The 20,971-nt window shown below is 43.1% G+C and overlaps 8 protein-coding genes across 8 annotated transcripts; 5 read left to right on the top strand and 3 right to left on the bottom strand.

Annotated features, from left to right (window-relative positions):
- Window positions 1-17: 17 nt before the first annotated feature.
- On the top strand, window positions 18-2,735 carry LOC135341558 (spliceosome-associated protein CWC15 homolog). The gene is made up of 9 exons (XM_064538143.1): window positions 18-188; window positions 254-375; window positions 427-501; window positions 796-830; window positions 1,097-1,116; window positions 1,383-1,461; window positions 1,799-1,914; window positions 2,232-2,286; window positions 2,537-2,735. The coding sequence occupies exons 1-9, from the start codon at window positions 58-60 to the stop codon at window positions 2,606-2,608; spliced, it is 705 nt and encodes a 234-aa protein (XP_064394213.1). The 5' UTR covers window positions 18-57; the 3' UTR covers window positions 2,609-2,735.
- LOC135341555 (DCN1-like protein 1) lies at window positions 2,698-4,243 on the bottom strand. Its single transcript, XM_064538140.1, has 7 exons — window positions 4,102-4,243; window positions 3,739-3,955; window positions 3,472-3,640; window positions 3,249-3,379; window positions 3,112-3,194; window positions 2,966-3,062; window positions 2,698-2,893 (listed from the first exon to the last, which is right to left on the bottom strand). Exons 1-7 carry the CDS (start codon window positions 4,102-4,104, stop codon window positions 2,817-2,819), a joined length of 777 nt encoding a protein of 258 aa, XP_064394210.1. The 5' UTR covers window positions 4,105-4,243; the 3' UTR covers window positions 2,698-2,816.
- An 8-nt stretch (window positions 4,244-4,251) lies between these two features.
- LOC135341553 (hydroxylysine kinase-like) lies at window positions 4,252-5,675 on the top strand. The gene is made up of 2 exons (XM_064538137.1): window positions 4,252-4,864; window positions 4,961-5,675. Exons 1-2 carry the CDS (start codon window positions 4,313-4,315, stop codon window positions 5,576-5,578), a joined length of 1,170 nt encoding a protein of 389 aa, XP_064394207.1. The 5' UTR covers window positions 4,252-4,312; the 3' UTR covers window positions 5,579-5,675.
- A 694-nt stretch (window positions 5,676-6,369) lies between these two features.
- Window positions 6,370-11,829, top strand: LOC135341247 (uncharacterized). Its single transcript, XM_064537760.1, has 8 exons — window positions 6,370-6,945; window positions 7,003-7,616; window positions 7,756-7,760; window positions 7,832-8,143; window positions 8,199-8,363; window positions 9,477-10,186; window positions 10,248-10,579; window positions 10,990-11,829. The coding sequence occupies exons 1-8, from the start codon at window positions 6,442-6,444 to the stop codon at window positions 11,696-11,698; spliced, it is 3,351 nt and encodes a 1,116-aa protein (XP_064393830.1). The 5' UTR covers window positions 6,370-6,441; the 3' UTR covers window positions 11,699-11,829.
- On the bottom strand, window positions 11,777-13,962 carry LOC135341509 (mannose-6-phosphate isomerase-like). The gene is made up of 5 exons (XM_064538089.1): window positions 13,810-13,962; window positions 13,180-13,714; window positions 12,747-12,905; window positions 12,227-12,478; window positions 11,777-12,030 (listed from the first exon to the last, which is right to left on the bottom strand). Exons 1-5 carry the CDS (start codon window positions 13,960-13,962, stop codon window positions 11,858-11,860), a joined length of 1,272 nt encoding a protein of 423 aa, XP_064394159.1. The 3' UTR covers window positions 11,777-11,857.
- A 94-nt stretch (window positions 13,963-14,056) lies between these two features.
- LOC135341512 (proteasomal ATPase-associated factor 1-like) lies at window positions 14,057-16,016 on the top strand. The gene is made up of 11 exons (XM_064538092.1): window positions 14,057-14,204; window positions 14,262-14,382; window positions 14,436-14,522; window positions 14,593-14,691; window positions 14,789-14,939; window positions 15,003-15,047; window positions 15,102-15,248; window positions 15,302-15,390; window positions 15,438-15,556; window positions 15,607-15,692; window positions 15,822-16,016. The coding sequence occupies exons 1-11, from the start codon at window positions 14,128-14,130 to the stop codon at window positions 15,989-15,991; spliced, it is 1,191 nt and encodes a 396-aa protein (XP_064394162.1). The 5' UTR covers window positions 14,057-14,127; the 3' UTR covers window positions 15,992-16,016.
- A 74-nt stretch (window positions 16,017-16,090) lies between these two features.
- LOC135341514 (WSCD family member GA21586-like) lies at window positions 16,091-17,334 on the top strand. Its single transcript, XM_064538094.1, has 2 exons — window positions 16,091-16,838; window positions 16,900-17,334. The coding sequence occupies exons 1-2, from the start codon at window positions 16,091-16,093 to the stop codon at window positions 17,268-17,270; spliced, it is 1,119 nt and encodes a 372-aa protein (XP_064394164.1). The 3' UTR covers window positions 17,271-17,334.
- On the bottom strand, window positions 17,294-20,960 carry LOC135341495 (eukaryotic translation initiation factor 2A-like). Its single transcript, XM_064538073.1, has 21 exons — window positions 20,818-20,960; window positions 20,663-20,726; window positions 20,498-20,566; window positions 20,324-20,442; window positions 20,173-20,269; window positions 20,041-20,123; window positions 19,887-19,990; window positions 19,712-19,826; window positions 19,548-19,664; window positions 19,411-19,479; window positions 19,198-19,299; window positions 19,056-19,096; window positions 18,930-18,974; window positions 18,782-18,870; window positions 18,612-18,684; window positions 18,457-18,550; window positions 18,348-18,406; window positions 18,027-18,161; window positions 17,708-17,851; window positions 17,482-17,547; window positions 17,294-17,423 (listed from the first exon to the last, which is right to left on the bottom strand). The coding sequence occupies exons 1-21, from the start codon at window positions 20,855-20,857 to the stop codon at window positions 17,361-17,363; spliced, it is 1,788 nt and encodes a 595-aa protein (XP_064394143.1). The 5' UTR covers window positions 20,858-20,960; the 3' UTR covers window positions 17,294-17,360.
- Window positions 20,961-20,971: the final 11 nt, after the last annotated feature.

Genomic DNA, 20,971 nt, shown 5'->3' with positions numbered 1-20,971 from the left:
ATTAGGAGTGTCAGCCCCGCCTCCTTTCTCAGTTTACTTCCTGGCCATCACAAGAAGATGACTACTGCTGCTAGGCCAACGTTTGAACCCGCTAGAGGTGGCAGAGGCAAGGGAGAGGGTGACCTGTCAGCACTATCTAAACAGTACTCAAGCAGAGATCTCCCATCACACACAAAGTTGAAGTATAGGTGAGTACACAAGTTCTAATTAATGCCAACTACACATTCATCCATTGTGTTTTTTACTCCCCTAGACAAACTGGACAGTCCACTTCTGATGAGATAAAGTCTCGGGATCTGCGCCGAGAGCTCGAAGAAAAAGAGGAGGTATCTCGTCACAAGAGACACCGAGACGGCAAGCCAAGAAGCTTCACTGGTAAGATGTCCACATACACGTAATTACCCATTGATCTTTGTGGTATCGCAGAGGCACCATCAATCGCTAGTGGAGGCAGTAGCAGCAGTAGCAAACGGCCTCGATCTGAACACCCACCCCCTCCAGGTGTGTGTGTGTGTGTGTGTGTGTGTGTGTGTGTGTGTGCGTGCGTGCGTGCTGTGTACGTGTGAGGGTGTGTGTGTGTGTGTACGTGTGTGTGTACGTGTGTGTGTACGTGTGAGGGTGTGTGTGTGTGTGTGTGTACATGTGAGGGTGTGTGTGTGTGTTGTCATTATTGTAATTATGCACGTGTGATATTCTTAGGACATAGTATTACTTATTATTCTAAGTAGCTAATTGAATAAACTTGCTTTGATTTGTGTCATCAATCTTAAGTGCTTCTCTGTGCTTATCTTTCAGTTAACCTCGATGCAGACGATGACCTGGGAGATGATGTGAGTTTAATTATTGATATTCTGTTTACATGTACATGTAGTTGTCCGAGTGGCAAATAATAATAATAATAAATAATAGATTCTTGGGTCCGAGCCAAAGTGCTTGCATTGATGTTCGACTTCCTCGTTTAAATCTTAATTAGTGACTCGTCACTGCAGCCACGTACATGTACATGCACGTACATTGTGCTGCTTGTAGACAACTCAATTTTAGTGTCGGTGATGTGCATGTACGTGCTTATCTTTATTTGTATTTTACCCCCCAGGATGATGATGATGATGACAGGTACGCAGGAATATTGCATGGTAGACAGTCTACTCCCTGGGTTAGGATATGAGGCAATACATGCAATTCTGAAACTGATACCGAGTTCTATTCCCTCTGTGTGTGTGTAGAATGTACTCTAAATCTGTCAGGCTTCATATGTAGTCGGTAGTCTTCGCGCAACAGCCTGCTTGAAATGCAATCTCTGATTTCACTCCCTTCCCTTTTGTATGGTACGGAGTTGCTAAGGTTACCCAATGTGTAGCGGACATATTGCTTCTCTGCAGTGATGAAGATGACACTGCTGAGTTGCTGAGGGAGCTGCAGAAGATCAGGAAAGAGAGAAAAGAGGAGGAAGAGAAAAAGGTGATGCCCGTAGTACATGTGTATACATTATGATTGTACTTATTAGTATCTACTATAATTGTGTGTTTCAGTATCCAACTACAGCAATTGTGTGTACAACTCCACAATTCATCACATGGTGTTTTGAAATAAAAATTTGTTACACACGTTAGTGTCTAATTTAGCGATTTGAATATCCCATTTGTCCTATTGGGTGTTATCACAATGTAGCATTATTGTGTCTAGTAAATGCACTCACATCAGCAGTGTCCCTGCATGTGCAGTATATAGCTGTAGTGTCTCACACCACACCTTGATCACGATGGCACCGTGTGGTGACTTTACTGCTTGTGTGTAGGATAATGAGCGAAGGGAAGAGGAGGAGAGAATCAGGACAGAGAATCTTCTCAAAGGAAATCCCCTACTCCACCAGAACCAGAGCAGTGGGGGCACTGACTTCAAAATCAAGAGGAGGTCTGTTGCTTTTTAGTGCATTCTTTGTGTGTGTTTAGTTTAGTGGACCTAAAGTCTAAGCTAATCTTGTTATAGTTTTAACGCTTGCCTAACAGCTCAAAGTGAACACATGCAATGAAAGGTTTCTTTCATCTAAACATGTACTACTAATTCTTCTTTACTTGGAATTCCCGTTGGCTGTTAATAGCATCCTGTATATGGCCTATCCCTAAAATTATGTTTACTCTATTTATACTTTATACCACTAGCTTCTATACCTACACCTGCTGTGTAGTGTCATCAAAGAGACATTACTGTCGGTCTGTTTTCCTGTGTAGGTGGGACGATGACGTTGTATTTAAGAACTGTGCAAAGGCTCAACCTAAAGAACAGGTAATGCTCAAGGATGTTGTCGTGTCATTCCCACTAATTGAAGGTTGCTAATGTGTGTTGTCTGTGTGGATATCTGATGGTATATTGCATAAGCCACAAACGAGTGTTGCTAGGTGCACGTATATGTGTGCCTTTGTAGACTACATCTAAGGTTTTGCAGAGGCAGTGTGTATGTGCAGTATGTACACATGGCAAGCTCACTGTACACATGGCAAGCTCACTGTACTCGTGTGCACTCTCTCCCTTGCAGGAGAAACATTTCATTAATGACACAATCCGCTCTGAATTCCATCGCAAGTTCATGGACAAATATATCAAGTGACTCTTTAGCTGCCTGAATTAATTTAATTAATGCAAGTTGTTCATGCATTCTTCTTTGACGCACCTTAATAATTATATTATCTATTAATATTAATTTGTTCAATTTTCATAAAAAAATCAACTCAAAAGTCAACAATAATACATAATTAATTTAATATAATAATTAATTTATTATACATCACTCCAATGAAGAGCTAGGAGGGGTAGGGCTATACTGTACTCATTCGAGAGCTGATTACTGGTCTTGCATACTCCACAAAGTCATCAATAAGCACTGGCCAGGCACCTATACAGAGGATGATAATCATTTGTAAATGAGATGACCCTTTACCGGCTACATAAATACCAACACACGTACCTTCTTCATCATAGTTGGTCAGTTGCTCATCAACTGTAGTGGCAAAGTCTAGCAGTAAGTTCCAAGTGTCTTTGGGGATGGAACGTTTGTGATGTTCCTATGTAAGGTACATACAATGGGGTTTAATTATATACATTTGTGCTTACCTGTAAAAATGTACACCACAAGTCAAGAAACTTGAATTTTCCTTTCAAAACAATGTTCCAATAAGCTATGGCCATTTCCAAATCTGTAAGATACAAAAAGTGAAACAAAGAGATGTGTTTAACAACAACTAAATTACCTAGTCCTTTTTGTCCTGGATTCTTTGCAAAGGAGAAAGTGAATTGGTAGAAGTCTTTAAATTTTGATTGGTCTCGTATCTCTCGTTCTAACGATTCACTTTTCTTCCTCAATTTGTCCATTGTATCACATCTACAGAATAAGAAAACAGAACTGCAATTATCCGTACTGTGATCAATTGTATACAATAAAGGACAAAGCTTTAGTAAAGCGTGCACGCTCACCCTAGGTCAGTCATTCCCTCTACAAACTCTTTTCTAGAGAACTCGCATTGAGTGGCAGCCTTGAACCTCCACGCCACAATCAGCACTGTCAGTCCGGTGGGGTCCAGATTGGCATCCTCACAAAACCTGCTCACTCCCTCGGCAAGCATCTTGTCCTCCTCAATGGAATCTACAGTCAAACAGGCACACACTGTGACCACCACACACAGGTACAACACCCCTCCATACAAATGCAAATTAGTACCAACAACTATGCAGTGAACTCACTCCTGTACTTGTTGAAGAGAGAATCCAGTTTCTTTTTTTCAACTGCGGCTCGGGGAGGTTCCACAAAGTAGCGCATTGGGTCCTGGTAGAAGTTGTCAGTGGCTAGGTCTAATCGCCAGTTGCTCTGGGAGAGACAGTTTGTGGCAGTCGGCTCATCTGTGCCCGTGATGGAGACAAACTGCCGCACTTTGGACACTTGCGACTGCTTCAGTTTGTGCTGCAAGGAGATCGAACAGACATACAAGCATTATACCACGTACACAGATAGCGTAATAAGCATAAGGTGCAGAGACACATCCAGTTGGGTGCATGTTCTATGTTCTATTTGTAGCACATTATACATTCGTTGAAGCTGTAACTCACCATTTTAATGTACAATACTCAACATTAATTTTACACAGTACAGGGAAAGGAATACAGATGATGAAGGAGAACAGTGTGATCCCACAGCCTCCTGGATGAGCTCAACCCAAAGCTGCTGACTCACTCTAGCAAGAAGCTGTACTAATGCATCACCACGCCTTACGATGAACAAGCCCCTCCCCCTATCTTACAGAGGACCACATGGCTACAGATGAGCTACAAACTCCTCCATTCTAGACTGTACCAGTTTCTCAGATCCTTCACTACCATGGCTATAGCTAAAGGACGTCCTCCCGCTCTCACCAACCCTACACTAGTGAAAATCATCAATCAATTCTACAAATTTGCCTCCATTGAAGCTGATTCCATCAAACATTTCCCTGGCTACGATGACAGAAACTTCTATTTCCGTGGTGTTCCAACTGATTCCAAGAAAGAGGCTGAATTCGTCCTCAAGATGTTCAATTCATTACATAGCTCGCATGACGTGGTGGTTGGGATATCTGAGATATGGACTCACATAGCCAGCAAAGGGTTCACTTACTCATCGTGTTTGCGAAACTGGGAAAAAAAAGCCGTAACATTTGTTCCGAAATCTCTTTGTGAAGAAGCTAATGTCTCCGGATCTACTGAAACCTATGCTGTTCGTATTTTATATTTTGTCTCTGGCGAACTGTTTGACAGCATTGACAAACAGTACCTCACTCCGAAGTTAATGCGAGAGGCTGGAACCTTCCTTGGTCAATTGGATGCTGCTTTGAAAGTAAGTGTTACATTGCTAGGCATCAAGTGAAGGCGTATCAAGTACATTTGATAGTCAGGATTAATTAATGTATAATGATATCACTTTCACTTCTAGGATGGATTTCACAACACGGCGATTGGTCAGCGTAAAAATGTAGACTGGGATCTCAGCCACCTTCTTCACATGCGTATTCACCTCCCTGCAATGGATAACTTATCACGTCGAGCTATGGTCGAGAAAATTGTAAATGATTTTGAGTCGTTTGTACAGCCCAAGATGCCATCATTCAGTAGGGGAGTTCTGCATGGGGATGCTAATGGGATGAATCTCATTGTGAAGGAGAATGAGAGTGACGAGTACCAAATTGCTGGTCTGATTGATTTCGATGACACTGTCCTATCGTGCCATGTGTTTGAAATAGCAATATTTCTGGCCTACATCATGATCGAAAATCTAAATCCGATTGACTATCCCAGTCCTGTCGAGTTTGTTTGCACTGTGCTCCAGGGGTATTTACAAGTTTTCCCATTATCTAAGGACGAAATTAATTGTTTGTACTATTTAGTACTTGGTCGTTGTTGCCAGTCAGCAGTGTTGGGTGAGATTGCATACAAGGCTGAACCGTGGAACTCATACCTTCTGACTACTCCAGAAAAGGCATACAAACTAATGGAGATTCTTTTGGCTATGGGAAAAGAAAATGTGGACATGATATGGGTCAAGGCATGCTGAATATTGTATCACAAACAAATTATTTTTGTTATAGATCTACTAAAAATGCTGTAATCTCTCCAAATGTTTTTTCTACCAATTCTTCAACAGGAGACTGCGTTCTGTGTGTGAATTGTATCGACTCCTCACTGCTAGATATAGAAGAGTCGTATGGATCTCCGATTCTAATAGTATCCTCTGGTGTGTTAGTGTGGTCAGTATTTTGTGAGGTGTCGTTATCCAGTACATTCTGGGATGGGGAAGACAGCCTGTCCATAGTAGACTGTAGATAGTGTTTCCATTTAGACAATTCAGTTTCACTTTCAGAATAGAAATGATAGGTTCTATCAGCGTTAATTATTGATAATCTGTGTTCAACGGGAACTGAAGATGGCCAAGACCCACATTCACCATTGATTGTTTCCTGTCCAAACTTCATTTTGAGGCAAAGACGTCCCACTGGAATAATTCGATGCGATTTTTTTGATCTGGCATTAAGATAGCTGTACACCAGCCCGTCTGAGTATAGGACATAGTACCTTCTGTGCCAAACCTTCAGCGATTTTCCATGTGCCAGCTTGTGCAAGTCTCCTGAGGCAATAGCAGTGTGTTGACCTGACTGTGAGCTGTTCTCCTGGTTGTGTATCTGGTAGGTAGAACCTTCGGGAGCAAAATCATAGTCCATAACTAGCTAGCTGACTTCAGACTCAGTGCTCTGCTCCAGTTTTGAGGGGCGGGGCTGGTGTCCAGTTGCAAAAAGCACTAATTTTCAAGTACAACCAATGGTTGAACCATCTTGATCGATCTTTACCACAAGCTATTTTGGCATAATAGTACAGTGCTAGTGTGGGATTGACTCTAATTGAGCCTTAAATGTTCCATGCATGGATTCTGGAAGACCTCCTCAGCTAAAACCATTATCCATTGTTAAGCTGCTCAAACTGCACTATGGTTTTCAACAAGCCGATGAAGACTCTGTGAAACATCTACCAAGCTACTATGATGTGAACTTCTATTTTCGTGGTATACCAAATCAAGATGCATTAGAGGGTGAATACATGCTCAAAATATTGAATCGAGCTCATATCTCTAACGAGATAGCTGTCGGACTGTCTGCTCTATGGGCTCATCTAAATAAGAAGGGTCTCAATTACACTAGCATGTTACCCAATATACAGGGAGACAGGGTCACTACCCTCACAGTACAGGAGCTTGTGCAGTTCGAAGAAGAGCAACCATTAGAAGCCGTATTATCTCTTGCATTTTCAATTCGGGTGATGAGGTTTGTCCCAGGTGAAGTTTTTGATGCAGTGGATAAGCGGTACTTGACCCCAAGCTTGCTGTTTGATGTGGGAGCATTCACAGGGAGGATAGACACTGCTTTGCAGGTGATTTTACCACTTATCTGTACTATTATGAACAGATGTGTTACTGTTTCCATGCAGGATGGCTTTCATAACTCTGCTATTGAGACTCGTTTTAACGTCTGGGACGCTGTGCATTTTCCGAGCATACGCAAACATTTTTCTTCACTTGACGACCCCAAAAAACAGGAAATGGTTGAAAAATGTCTCACTGGGTTTGAGAACTATGTACTACCTAAGATATCTACCTTCAAGAAAGGAATCATATACAACGATGCAAGTGGTCAAAATATCATACTCCAGAAAGTTGCGAGCAAAGATGAATACAAAGTTGTGGGAATGATCGACTTTGACGAAACAGTTTATTCTTCGTATGTTTTTGATTTGTCTACTTCTCTTGCTTACATCATGATGGAAAATCTTTCTCCAGCTGGATACCCTGGTCCAGTTGAGTTTATAGCGCCACTGGTCAATGGCTTCACATCAGTATTTCCACTGTCTTCGGAGGAGAAGCAAAGTTTGTACTACCTGACGTTAGCTCGATGCTGTCTGTCTGCTGTGTTCGGTGAATTGAGTTTCAAGGCTGAGCCGTGGAATGAGTACATGCTTACTACTCCGAGAAAAAGTTGGAAGTTAATCGACCTGTTGCTGAGTGCTGGAAATGACTATGTTCATGATGTGTGGGACTGCTTATAGTTTAGTGTGTTGGATATTGTTTAGTGTGTTGGATATTTTTATATGATCAAACTTGCTAATTGCATCTGTTTTACCACAATGTATTACGTATTATAGGAAGTGGTTTAGCTATTATATTGGCTTCTGCATGCCCAGTAGTTGGGGTATAACTATAAATTTATAGAGTAGCTAGCTATGCAAGTAGAGTGTATAAGAGCCTGTAGACCCTTGTAATCAAGTTGTAAAGAACAATTACTGAAGATGCTCCTTCGAGCTACTAAAATGCACATCATGATTGCTGCAGTGATGTGCATTGCAGATTGCAGAATGCTGGAGTCTCCTAGGGGTGAGAGAGAAGTGAGTGGGGAAGCTGGAGAGGAGAGCAGTGAGCAGACCAGACCAGCGCAGCTTCTTAAAAATGTGTGCGCTCAGACCCGAACTGCATACATAAATGATGCACTGCCTAACCAATTTCAAATTTTGGAGAGGTACAAGTTGTTCGCGGAAGTATTTCCTCAACGAATACTCTACGATAAACCTGTCACAAGTAAGTCACACCAGTTATGTACCAGTTCAGTGTTTTATTCTCATGTATATTGCAGCTCCTGCAACATCAATGTGTGCCGGCATGAACCAAACGTGCTGTCAGCCATACACAGAGAAAACGCTCCCAAGAATTGTGTCCAAAGAGTATCGGGAGATCTATCATACCGTCCTCAATGGCCAGTACTTTCAGACCTGTCCCTCCATCGGAAGAGCAACATATCGTAAGTTAAAATAGTACTTTTTAGCTGTTTTAAGTGAAAATTGGTGCAAATCACATTCCTCCATTTATGTTCATTGTCATAGCTATAATGTACAAATGGGCAGCACACTGTATGACATGCTTAGATCTAAGTCCTAAGAGCTTGCATGAGTTTTGTGGTCGATTCATCTCATGGTCCCTATGTACACATACACTTAGCCTGAGTAGGTGTTGTGATAGTTACCTAACAGACCTGCATGAGCTTACCATTATTATGGTAATACTCTGCTGCATGGGAACTGTGACTTGCAGGGTTTTATCACTTCTTTATTATGGTCTGAGGGGGTTGCATAATTATTCTTATGGCTCAATATGTTAATTGTCATACAATTATAATACTTGCTGAATTCAGGATTGCATGCAGATTAAGACATCAGGAAATGCATGCATAATGATAAGGAAGTAAAAGTATCTTGCAAAGAGAGCATTCATAGCACTTTCATCATATATTATTCTATATGACCCTGGGTGTTATACCCTCAGCACAACAACAGGTGGACGAAGCCCCATCCGGCGTTGTAATAACTTTGGCCAGTACAAGTGCTACCTCCTCTAGGGAAGTATAGGCTGCATATAATTGGATTATGACTTGATACCATTTAACAGTGCTTGTGCGGAATCGTTCACACGCATAGTAATGGGAGTCCATAACAACTCTAACCACACACTAAGTGAACTCTATCGTTTGGTATTTAACCGATTTAGTTCTCTATGGTTTCGGGTGTTCAGAGCAGCTTTCTAATTGACCAATTTAGTCTCCTGTACTGTAAACTGATTATCGGGTAACAATAGCCAGCTGTTAAGATCTATGTCATTGTCATTAACTTAACCCTATTAGGAATCAGTACTGCACATGATGGCTGTATTGTAAAGACAAATTTAGAGGGGGATAAAAAAACATTGCGCCCCGGTGTACATGTTTGAGGTCTGTAGCTAAGTGTTTGTTATAAGAAGAGGATGAGTGCTTGATAACCATTTCTGATATCATCAGTCCATCTGTGTCACCTACTTTACTTCCTTGACAACCAATGTTTACTATTACCATCATGCACTTGTTTGTTATCCCCCTGTGTAGACGCTGTACAGCAGTCCTTACAAGAGGCTAAGCGTCTTCTCTCCATTGATATCCAAGAAGCTCTGAACACAACTCTTTTCAGTAGTCAAGAAATTAACGATCTGTTTGACTACCTCACTCAGTTCTCGATCACGCCTGACCTGTGTCCACTGCAATGGAAGGTACGGGAAGTGGTGAAAGAGGTTCTACTGACTAGTATTATCAACACGGTCCTCAATCGCGATGGAGACAGTGAGGTAGACCCAGATAGTATCGATTCAGAACAACTAGCTTGTTTCAAGAATATCTCAAGTCCATATGTTGCTGATTACACTGCTGAGATTGTGTCAAATATTCAGAGATTCTTACTGGACTATGAGGTTTATGTAAGATCGGTGCAGCTGGCAAACGAGGTTATTACTTCAGTCGTAAAAAGGCACCAATTTTCGTCCTCTTGTTTGACTGCACTCACGAGAATGAAGCACTGTGCATTTTGTGGAGGGTACATCAAGTTCCCCCCTTGTTTGAATCTTTGCTTGAACACAATCAGAGGATGCTTCGCTGATGTTTCAGATATCTTCGATGATTTCAGCAGCTTTAGTACATCATTCAACGATCTGTCAAGAGACATTGACTCCAGCCTCAACCCAGACGCTATCGTTACTAATCTGTTGAAGAGGTTCGTCACAATGATCACAGAGTTCAGACGTCAAAGTAGTTTGGAGTATCTAGTAAGTTTGGAGAATCATAAAATACTATTAGTCAGTCGTTCATTTGTTTAAATTTTTGCAGGCAGGTAAAGAATGCATTCCTGCAACAACAACAACCACAACCACCTCTCAAGAGGATACAACATCCTCAGGGGCTCGCACTCGCTCTCGAAGATCGAGATTCTCTCAGCCAATCAGTACTGACTTAGACGATCGATCAGGAACTTCTTTCAACCCTAACGTTGACCTGTCTGATAACTCTGTCTCTGTAGCATTCTCCAACGAGAGGAAGTGTCTGGAAATTTTTCAAAATCTCCTCCCTGTCATCCCACAAGAGATGTGCTACCTCAGTAAGACTCATGCCATTACCCACTCTCTAAACAAGCAGTGCTGGACAGGAAAGGGACTAGGAGAGTAAGTGAATGTGCAGGATGTATAGAGTCCATTCACTGGGAATTAAATTATGTAGTAAACAATTAAATTTCTTGGGTTTCACTGTCACTCTAATTATTGAGCCACTATCAAAGCTCGGTGTCGTGTTTCAAGTGGGCCTGTTTAAAATTGGTCATCCAACCACTTGTCTTCCCACACACAATATACTCAAGTGTTTGGTATTATTTGTATGGTTTTACAGTAATTAATTCCACACCTGACGGTTTGTTGAGACATCTGTTTGGTGTTTTAACTTTTGTAGCAGCGGATGATCCAATTATGTGTCCAGCTGCTCCCAATTTCAAACCACTAATGCATGGTTGTGTTGGTTAACCAACATAATACACCATTTACAGACTCTGTGTCTACAAATGTTCGTTGTTTCCCTGTAGCTATGACGAGCCTCTTGTTGGAAAATCGAAAGCAGAGCAAGTGAACAACACTGCATTTTCGAGAGAACCCCTCGAGTCATACATGCTATACAATTCAACACTGTCCAAGCTGCAAGAAATGAAAGCTGAAATCGATCAAGTACTAGAGTATAGGAGTTTGTGCAGCGACAGTGATGACGAGGACTGTGGGAGACCTGCACTCATAGATTGTGCCATGCTCTCTAGTGGGAGTGGGAGTGGATCTGGCTCTGGATCTGGGTCCGGTTCAGGCAGTCCCTCGTCTGGGTATGGAGATATAGAACAGGGCCCACATCCCTCCAGTGGGGGTGTCTCACATCAAAAGGAATATAATCCTGAAAGGAACCAACCGTCATCTGAAGAATTCTCTAAATATTGGCCTTTGAGTGATGAGGACAATCAAAATGTCAGCAACAGCACAACTGAAGAAGCCCCCACAGAAGGAGCATTGGGTACGATTGGAATTATTGAGATCGCCGAGGGAACGACAGAGACAGAAAGCTTAGCCACAGACATTCGAACACCAGAAGTTGTGGTCAGTGTGGTGAGCACTAGTAGGGCACCCCCGGAGGACACTGAACCTGACCCAGGAAATGACAATGACAATGATGACTCTTCAGCATTGTCTATTATGTGTTCACTGTGTGTTGTATCACTGTTGTCACTGTTGAGTGTTTTTATTATAATATAGACTGAATTTATATCTGTTTGGCATTATTATTTTTCATCCACTTTTTTGTACCCCATCATTTTCACCAGTCACCACAAGTATTTTTATATATAAACAGAATTAGAATTATGATAACAATAATTAATAACTAATGAACGTAAAGTTGAGACAACCTAACAGCTACCTAGAGCAGTAAGCTTGAAACACGAGCATGTCCTCGCTAATCATAGGATGTAGTTTAATGGCAGTATCTGTAGGTAGAAACACGCACACACCCTTGTTCAGCTTCTCTCTACAGCCATTGCTGCATGAGACCTCCATACACCCAGACACAACTATCAGTATACTGGGACCTGCACGTGAGAAAAAGATGATGTCATGATTAAATACACTCACAAGAGCTCGTACTTATATAGCTTGGTATGCAAACACAATTAATTGCATGTACATACAGAACTTGTTGGGGTACAAAAGAGGGCACGTGTAGAAAATCGTTTGTTAATTGCTTTGTTTTCAATAACAAGAAACATCACAGCACACAAAGCATGCCTGAAATAGGTGGTAGCTCCAGTTCAGTGGTGCTAGAGGGGATGGTAATCCTGAGTACAGCAAACTCGGGAGTGGGTGGGTCATACAACAGAGTGTGGGGGAGGGTGGGGTGCTGCTGAGGCTGGAACTTGCTCTCATCTGGTGACCGCATCTCATAAGTTAGCATCTGACAGAGAGTGTCCTTGTCTCGGAACTTGATGGTTAGTCCAGCACGTACCACATTGTCACTGCATGCCATACACTCTACAATATCTGTAGATGAGGAGATCTATTTAATAACAAGGGCCACTCCGGAGTGAAGTAAAAGGTAAGAAGAATTGTAAGCAAGCCAACAATAATTATGTACACACAAATCTATCTAATGCTGCCTTTGTTGTCCTAGTCACAATTTGACCCTTTGATCTATGACATTCAACTCCCTGAGAGCTACCAGAATTAGTATTTTTTGAAATTGGCTACTCTAAGCTCAAGTATGAGCACGCACATTTGAGAGTCACCGCTTAAGTTGGCAAGAACTCACCGCCATAGAGGTAGGCATGTGGCTCATTGGGAGCGAGGTAGATAGCCTCCCCGGGTTGCAGCTGGAGGAAGTTGAGGAAGAACACACAGAAACAGCCAATGTCTCCTGGAAACTGGCTGCTCAAACGACGCAAAAGATCCCTCTCTTGAGCTGGGATATCTGCAATACATAATTATGTAATATGCTAATATGCTTTACAGCAACAGACCAAGTGAAATATAGTGCGATACAGACTTAGGGGTGAGCAACATGGTCATGTACCTACATGTCTGTATAGGTACATTACAGGAAATTGAGTACCACACAATACCATTAAACCAACACAATACACAATACCCTAACCAACACAATACCCTAACCAACACAATACCATAACCAACACAATACCATAACCATAAGGTGTATGCAAGATGAAACACTGCGCTATCACTACCTTGGTTACTGTCTGGGTCGTCCAGTCGTGAGATCAGCAGTCCCAGTTCCTTCTGGATAGTATTCACATCACTTCCCATGAGTCCAATGAACACTGATCTCAAAGCAGCCTTGGTGTCTCCACTCTCTGGCAAGGAAGTCATTGCCTCACAGCTCTCTCTGCCCACAACTCTTTGAAGCTCAGGAATGGTAGCCACAAACCTCCGTATCTCATTAAAGGATCGAAACCCACAGAAGCCTATAAACTCACTCACAGCAATTGCCATTTCTGGTTTGTGATTTGGATCTGGGTATTTGTCAGGAAAGGATGCGTGCAGCTGCTCAGCATGGGACTTGGTTGGATGAGCTTGAATCGAGAGGGCTTTATTGATGGAGAGCACTTTCAGTAGGAATGGAAGCTGACTACCAAACTCGGCAAAAACTTCTCGACCTAACGCCCACTGGTTTGTTTGCAGCCATTCGCTGAGAAGCTGACCGTGTGAAGATTGAGGGCATGCAATTCGAGCTGGTCCCTTCTTGTGAGTCCCCATCCATAGCTGAGGGGGTGGGTGTTGTACGGCATGATCAATAGTAGCCGTGGAAACCATACACCATTTCATTAATAGGTTTCTTCCCGGAATACATTCCTCACCTCAGCGTAATGTTCCTTTTCGTCTACAGTGAACTGGTTGCTCCCAACGTGATCACCACCCCTCTTCAGGAGAGCCACCTCACTCCCACACCCAACCTTCCCCCACACATAATTCTGCACCGCACAAGACAGCCGCAGGTAGACTGGCTCCATGCCTCCTTACAGGTATATCAGTAGACAAAGGGGAGAGAATAGCAATGAAGGAGCAGTAGACAAAGGGGAGGAAAGCACACACTTAGAAAGGCGTTACCAGGCAGCCACGTGTCTGGATAGATATGCAACATCAGCACACCTAGCTACTGTACTTCTAGCTGAGGAATGAATGCTGCAGAGGAAGTCATCATTGCTTCATCCCCTTCCATGAACATACAATGCAACTGGGATGAGGTGTCCAGGTGATGTTGCTATGATTTAAATTTGTGTGTGGGAACACTTAACTATAATTGTGACAGTAATGGCAAATTCTGGGTGTCCTGTCGAAGACCTGGTGAGAAGACACTCCATGGCAGCCTGTCAAAGCCAACGTCAAAACAGCAACACGATGGCTCCTTTATTATCCGAGATCATAACTCAGTGAGTGTCGAATTAATCTGTGATCTCAATTATCACTTGTATGGTTTTTGCAGCATTCCATCACCGTTGAGTGCCCTGAGGCAAAGATGACCACCAGATTTGTGCGGCCTAGGAGAGTGATGCATCTTCACGACAAAACAGTGAATCCCTTATTCAATTAGTTTATAGGTATTGTATTTCAACCGTCTCACCTCCGTATTATTGTCTTAGTTGCTGTGCGGGGACGTGTCTGCTAGTGGTGGTTTTGGAGTGTGCTCATCAGAGGAGGGACAGCTGTGGGTCTGGGATGCTGACACCGGGGAAACCAGAGTGAGCAGCTACTTAGCCTCATTCCTAGGCCAATTTTCTCGGACATTCACGAGGCTATATAACAGTTTTAAGTTATAAGATTGTCTCTTGCTTTCAGCGGTCCCTGGAGGGCCATGTTGGTGATGTGTACAGCTGTCGTTTCTTCCCCTCTGGTATGGTTGTGTTGAGTGGAGGGGCTGACCTTCGGCTTAAGATATGGTCTACCCTCGATGGATCGTGCCCCAGAACTTTTGTGGGACACTCTCGAGGTACTAATTAACTTCAATGTGTGTGTGTGTGTGACTATTTTTATTATTTATGGTTTCCCCCAGGAATCACTGACATCGCCATTATTGATCGCGGCAGGAATATCATATGTGAGGTTCACCAAAAGATATCATTATGGTAGGCTATCACCCTCACTTCTGTAGCTGTTTCCAGTGATGGTACTGCTAAGCTGTGGGACTGTGGCTCTGGATCTAACCTTGCCACAATGGGCTCCACACAGTGGTCCATCAATACCTGCGCCCTGGGCATGTCTGGGGTACTACCTGAGACCAGCTCGGCTCCTCCCATGGGTAATGGCAACCAGTGTGTGTATATACTCTTCGTTATCTCACCAACCATCTAGAACCAGAATGTGACACCGCTGGCAAGCTGCTGTTATTGGCCTGTGAGGATGGTATGCTGAGGGGCTGTGATGTCAGAAACAAGGAAACTGTATGTTTGTCTCTATCGAGTAATAGAGTTCATCCACATGCACGCAGATATTTTCGTGTGAGGTTGGAAAAACTGCTCTATCTAGCTGTGTTTTTGTTAGCGATACTCAAGCACTGACTGGGAGTGAAGGTGGAGTCATTGCTACTGTGGACCTCAGGAACCCTCTGTGAGTTAATAGTAGATTGCTATGACACTTCTTTTGAAGTACACTTGCAGTACACCTGTTAAGAGGACATCATTCGGGACGTCATCTGTGACTTCTCTCTCACTACTGAGTGGGAACAGAGCCATCAGTGGAATGAGTAAGTGCCTGTAATGACAGTGTATAATTGTAGGTTAGGTAGTGACTAGCTTTCTGCATGTGGAAGTATGTTCAGTTAATTAAATACTCATATGTATTGATTTAAGCTGTACTTGTATTCTGTGTGCAGGTGATGGGAATTGTGTGGTGTGGGGCTTAGACGAGAGTCACCTAACTGTCACTAAGCTCACTGGTCCAGATGTCGACCCAATCACAAGTATTAGAGCATCTGTTGGAAAACTGTTCACTACTTGTAGGGACAGTTGTGTACGTGTGTATGAAAGTGCTGATGTATCATAAGTTTGATTATAAGTGTTTAACTCAATTCAAGCTCACAGTTCCTTTATATAATTATACAGAATGATGTCCAAGACATGGTAATCCTAGCACCCACATGACATGCCAATCAATAGAAATAGTTGCCACACACACATAAAGATCAATGTTAACAAGCATGTATGCATTCACAAACAAGCTAGCATGTTTAGATGTAATAAAAAGAGCACTACTATTTACCTACTGCTACTATTAGTGGCTCTCGTGTGTTGTACATTCAAGAACCATCAAATCAATGGAGGACGGGATACAGTGAATAGCTCGGATATACCAAACGGGACCAAACGAAAATGCAGTGACACAATTTGCAGTGAGTATCTCACAGAGGACGATCATGTCCATTTTGACTACTGTAAAAGGAGAACATGGCCAACACAGAGACAACGAGAACCAAAGGAATCAGCGTGTCAATTCATGGATGGTAGTGAGAGACACCCAGTTGCACTAGCCAGCTATCCTGGGTCGGGCAACACCTGGGTGAGGGGGCTACTGCAAGAGGTGACTGGACTGTGCACTGGAGGGGTGTACTGCGATGTTGCCCTCAGGCGGAGTGGGTTCCCGGGAGAGGAGGTAAGAAGTGGGGCTGTCCTGGTCGTGAAGACACACCAAACTGACCCAAGATGGAGTGGGGTACACTATGACAAGAAACTGCCATTGATCTACTACAAGAAGCTGAAGCACATACCAATATTTGATTCAGCTATTCTGCTAGTGAGATGCCCGTTTGCAGCTATAGTGGCTGAGCACAATCGACTACTCAATGTGAATTCCATTGACACTCATACTGCACACGGTGCACCAGAGGAATTTGGTAAGATGACAACAATAACTGAATTAATGACTTCAAAAATGTACCAACTTTTTCCCTTCAGGGAACAACAGTCAATGGGATGATTTTGTCCTGGAGCAAGCTAAAACGTGGCAAGAAACTATATTCTCGTATGTGGTCAATAACTACAACCACCCACTACTAATCATCAGTTTTGAGGAGCTACAAATAAACAGAGAGGCTGAGCTAAGAAGAATGCTTGATTTTCTAAAAGTTCCTTACAGTGCGTCTAGACTGAAGAGAGTTGTACAACAAGATTACACAAAGTACAAGAGAAAGAAGATGGAATTCAAGCACTACACTAGAGAACAGGAAGAGTACGTGATGGAGGTTATTCAAGAGACCATTGATGCTATGGCAGGACATCAACAGTTGAACTTTATAGCCAATTACCTACACACTACAGTACCATGAGTTCTGTTGTATTCGTTAAGGTATACAGATGAACAATTAATGAATCAAAATACGGTTGAAACAAATTCTTACAAAACTATAATATAAAAGCTAAGACAGAGTCAGTTTTTCAATCTCTTCCAGTATTGACTGCTCAGTCTTTATTTTCTCAATCTACAAGGACAGGCCATAGTCATCCCAAGCACATGACACATGAAAGGTGGTCACTTACTTGATTGGTTTCCAACTGTTTCCCCTCAGCCTGTTGTTGCTTCAGCTGCTCAATCTGTGTCAGTTTCTGAGAAGTGGGAAAAGTCATAATTTAGTATACACTGCATTGGTTTCCTGTTTGCTTTATGTATGTACAAGGTTCAATACGTAGGTGTACATGTTGCTACCAAACTGTGTAAGGAATGGTGAAAGTACGCTTATATATAATAGGTTTAAGCTGCCTTTACTTTGCGCAAGTTCTTTAGTTTCTTCTCTGAGTCACTCTTCCCACTGCCGACAGGATCTACTACTTTGTCTTTATTGCCTCTCAGTATCTGAGCGGCTAGTGCCAGAGCATCGTCTTTCTCCGCCCCCCTCTTTGAACCGCGAGTCTAACGTGGTATATGAGTACATGCATGTCAACACGTACACTATGCAAATTTCAATACATTCTGTAGCTCTAAATGCCTGATTAAATGGCTCATAAATAAATGTCTAAAGGCTTGGCTGATTTAAGACATTAAACCTTTAACTCAAGAGGTTAAGTCTGTACAGTATAGCACGTACAATGACCACTTGCTCCTGCTCTTTGGATTTTAGCTTAGATTCCCTTTTTTTCTTATTCTTCTGAGCTGATTTGGAAAGTTTATCTTTTTCCTTCTCTTCAGCGGCTCCCACTCTCTGTGGGGGTTCCTCTTCATGCTGTGTGTGTGTATGGTGGGGGTGGGGAGTTGTCACATTACAACAAGGTGTTGTTAAGTACTGCAACAATAATGCGAGCTCAAGAATATACTAATTGAAGTGCCCGGGCACCATGCAGTCAGAAAACACAAACCAAAAAGTGTATCACTGTTCAGTAAACGCAGCCACGATATGGTTTGAGCTCACCAGTTTGTACGTGTATGGCTTTCCTCTGAGTGCAGGTGGTCGGTAGGCAGCTTTCTTCTCTGCAGGATACACAATTATGGTCAGAGTAGTTTTGAATTGAAATGCTAACCCTGTTGCACAGGTTGTTCTATGGTTGTGGGTGGGGCTGTGGAGGAGGTGGAGGGTGTGGGGAATGTGCCAGCCGGGAACGGTCGCCATTTCACCTAACAGTGTGATGGGAGGGGGGGTATTATAACCAGATAAGAAGTATACTGCCGTACATACCTCCCATAGTTCTTGCTTGGGTGGAGTGTCTTCACACTGTACTAAAGTACCACAGAAGTGCCACACCTTGTATCTGAATAATGATGCAAACAGGTAAAGAAGTCACATGCATGATAAAAACACATACACGCACACACGCACACAGTGAAGACTTGATATTGCACACGTACCCATTTCCAACTCTCAGTCGAGGGGCGGTAGTTGCCGTGACAAAGTGCACCCCATCAGGACACCACTCAAATTGGGTGGAATCACTCGCCTGAGAGAGAGAGGGGTGGGGTTGGTTGGTACAAAAGTGTGGCATACATAAAGACTCACCTCCAGCTTTTTGATTGGTTTTAGACTCTCCCTGTCCCACAAGTCCTAACAAGTTAACCAAAAGGAGTTTTATTGCATGCCACCTGGTACTATACACACTAGGCGACTAGCAAATTAGGAGCTCACAATATTTCCTCGTAGATTTCCAAAGCCAGCCAAGCAGAGGAGTGGAGAAGAGTTAGAGAAAACAAAATCAATATTCTACATGCATGGTTACTAGGTGGTACACAGTAGATATGTACACTAGTGTCACATGACTGTAGGATATTGTTTCCGTGAGGGTTGTACTTGGCCATGTTCCTGTGCCCTGTCCCAAAGTCGTACACTGGATCACACTTGCAGTTGAAGATGGTGGCTTTGGCAGGCATGACTGAGAGGTGTCAAGAACTACAAAACAGACACCTTTCTGAGGCGAGGCGACACACACACACACACACACACACACACACACACCCACGCACACACACAGTAGCAAGGATACAGCCATATACCACACAGAACTCCTCTGAGTTTGGATTCCAGTCCACATCATATATTGGACCTTTCTTACCTTACGTGCATGATTATAATGGAGGGACAACATAACAAATGCTGTGAGTTACAAGGTGCATGACTTACTCAGCTGGACCATGTTGCTCTCCCCACGTGCTGACACGTAGTGCAAGCCTTGCTCACCATAGTACGAGGCACCTGTCTTGTCTACTTCAGTGGTCGTAGTGACCAGTACAGCTGACCCTGAACACAAATACAATAATTTCAGGCACAATGCAAAAATGAGGTACCTTTCTTGTTCCAAGAGAAACTGACAGTGTCGGATTTATAGAAACTTCTTGAGGCCATAATGGCAGAGGCATTCAGGTTGGGGTACGCAAACATCCGTACAAAGCAAGGAGCACCCTGAGACGGAGAAAGAAGGCTCTCAACCCACGATGGATTACTATGTGTGTGCATGATCACCTTGCTTCCAGGGACGTATACAACAATCTTGTACGGTAACTTTCCTCTGGAGAGAGCATAAGTGGTCAACCCAGCAATCTGGAGCTTGTTGTCACAGGTGAGACCTGCATGATAGTGTAACTATTGGAAACACATGGGGTAATGGTATACTAACCAGGAGCTCCCCCACTGAAGCAGTGGACCTCGTTGGTCACATTCCTAGCACACACCTGCTCATCCTCAGTCCACTGTGGACACCTGCAACATTACGGCTGAAAAAATATATAATTCAAGTGAATGATCTCACCATCCTTGTTGCTTTTTCTGAATGTACTCAGTGACCAGCTCTCCACTGCTGTTGTATACATGGAGATTTGGTGTGCCCGCTGGAACGTCCTTGGTGACTATGGCAACAGCAATAAGTCAGTACAGATACAGCCATACACGGATGCACTGACCAGCATAAGGCTCCCAGAGAGCAAGGTAAGACCCCAGTGGTGAAAACTGTATACATCGTGTCTTGGGCTTTGAGATGGTGTATTTGACTGCTCCAGAGGGGACATCCATCACAGTGACACTGAAGCATTTCACATCATAGCACTAGATCATACTATAATGGGTGGTGTGCTCACCTCTTCCCATCACACCATGCCAGTTGGCACCCATCTGAGCTAAACTCCATCACTCTACATTCTGACCCACTGTGTGTGTGTGTGTGTGTGCATAGATATCTATGGTGTGTGTGTGTGTGTATGTACTTACAGTACAGTCAGTGAGCATTTTGCATGAAAGCTAACCTTATAGTGCTTTCCAAACGGCTGCCAGAAGTTTCCTTTAAGATAATCCCTTGACTACCTCTAGCTGTGATGGAGTATAGGGTACTATGAATGAAATGGCATTGCACACCACACACAGACATGCATCTCATGATCACACACTAATACAGCCTCACCTGCCAGAGCTGGAGGTGGGCTGGACATTGACTGGGCCATATTCTGCTGCTGTGTACAAGTCTAGAGGATGATAACATGGACAGTATTACTTTATGGATGACCACGTGGAGTTAGTCTTGCTCTTACTAAACACCGCCCTCGTTGTTAATCAAA

This window comes from Halichondria panicea, chromosome 9 (genome assembly GCF_963675165.1).
Source record: "Halichondria panicea chromosome 9, odHalPani1.1, whole genome shotgun sequence".
Taxonomy (NCBI): domain Eukaryota; kingdom Metazoa; phylum Porifera; class Demospongiae; order Suberitida; family Halichondriidae; genus Halichondria; species Halichondria panicea.
The sequence above is the reverse complement of the archived record's forward strand: the minus strand, read 5'-3'. Positions and strand labels throughout refer to the sequence as shown.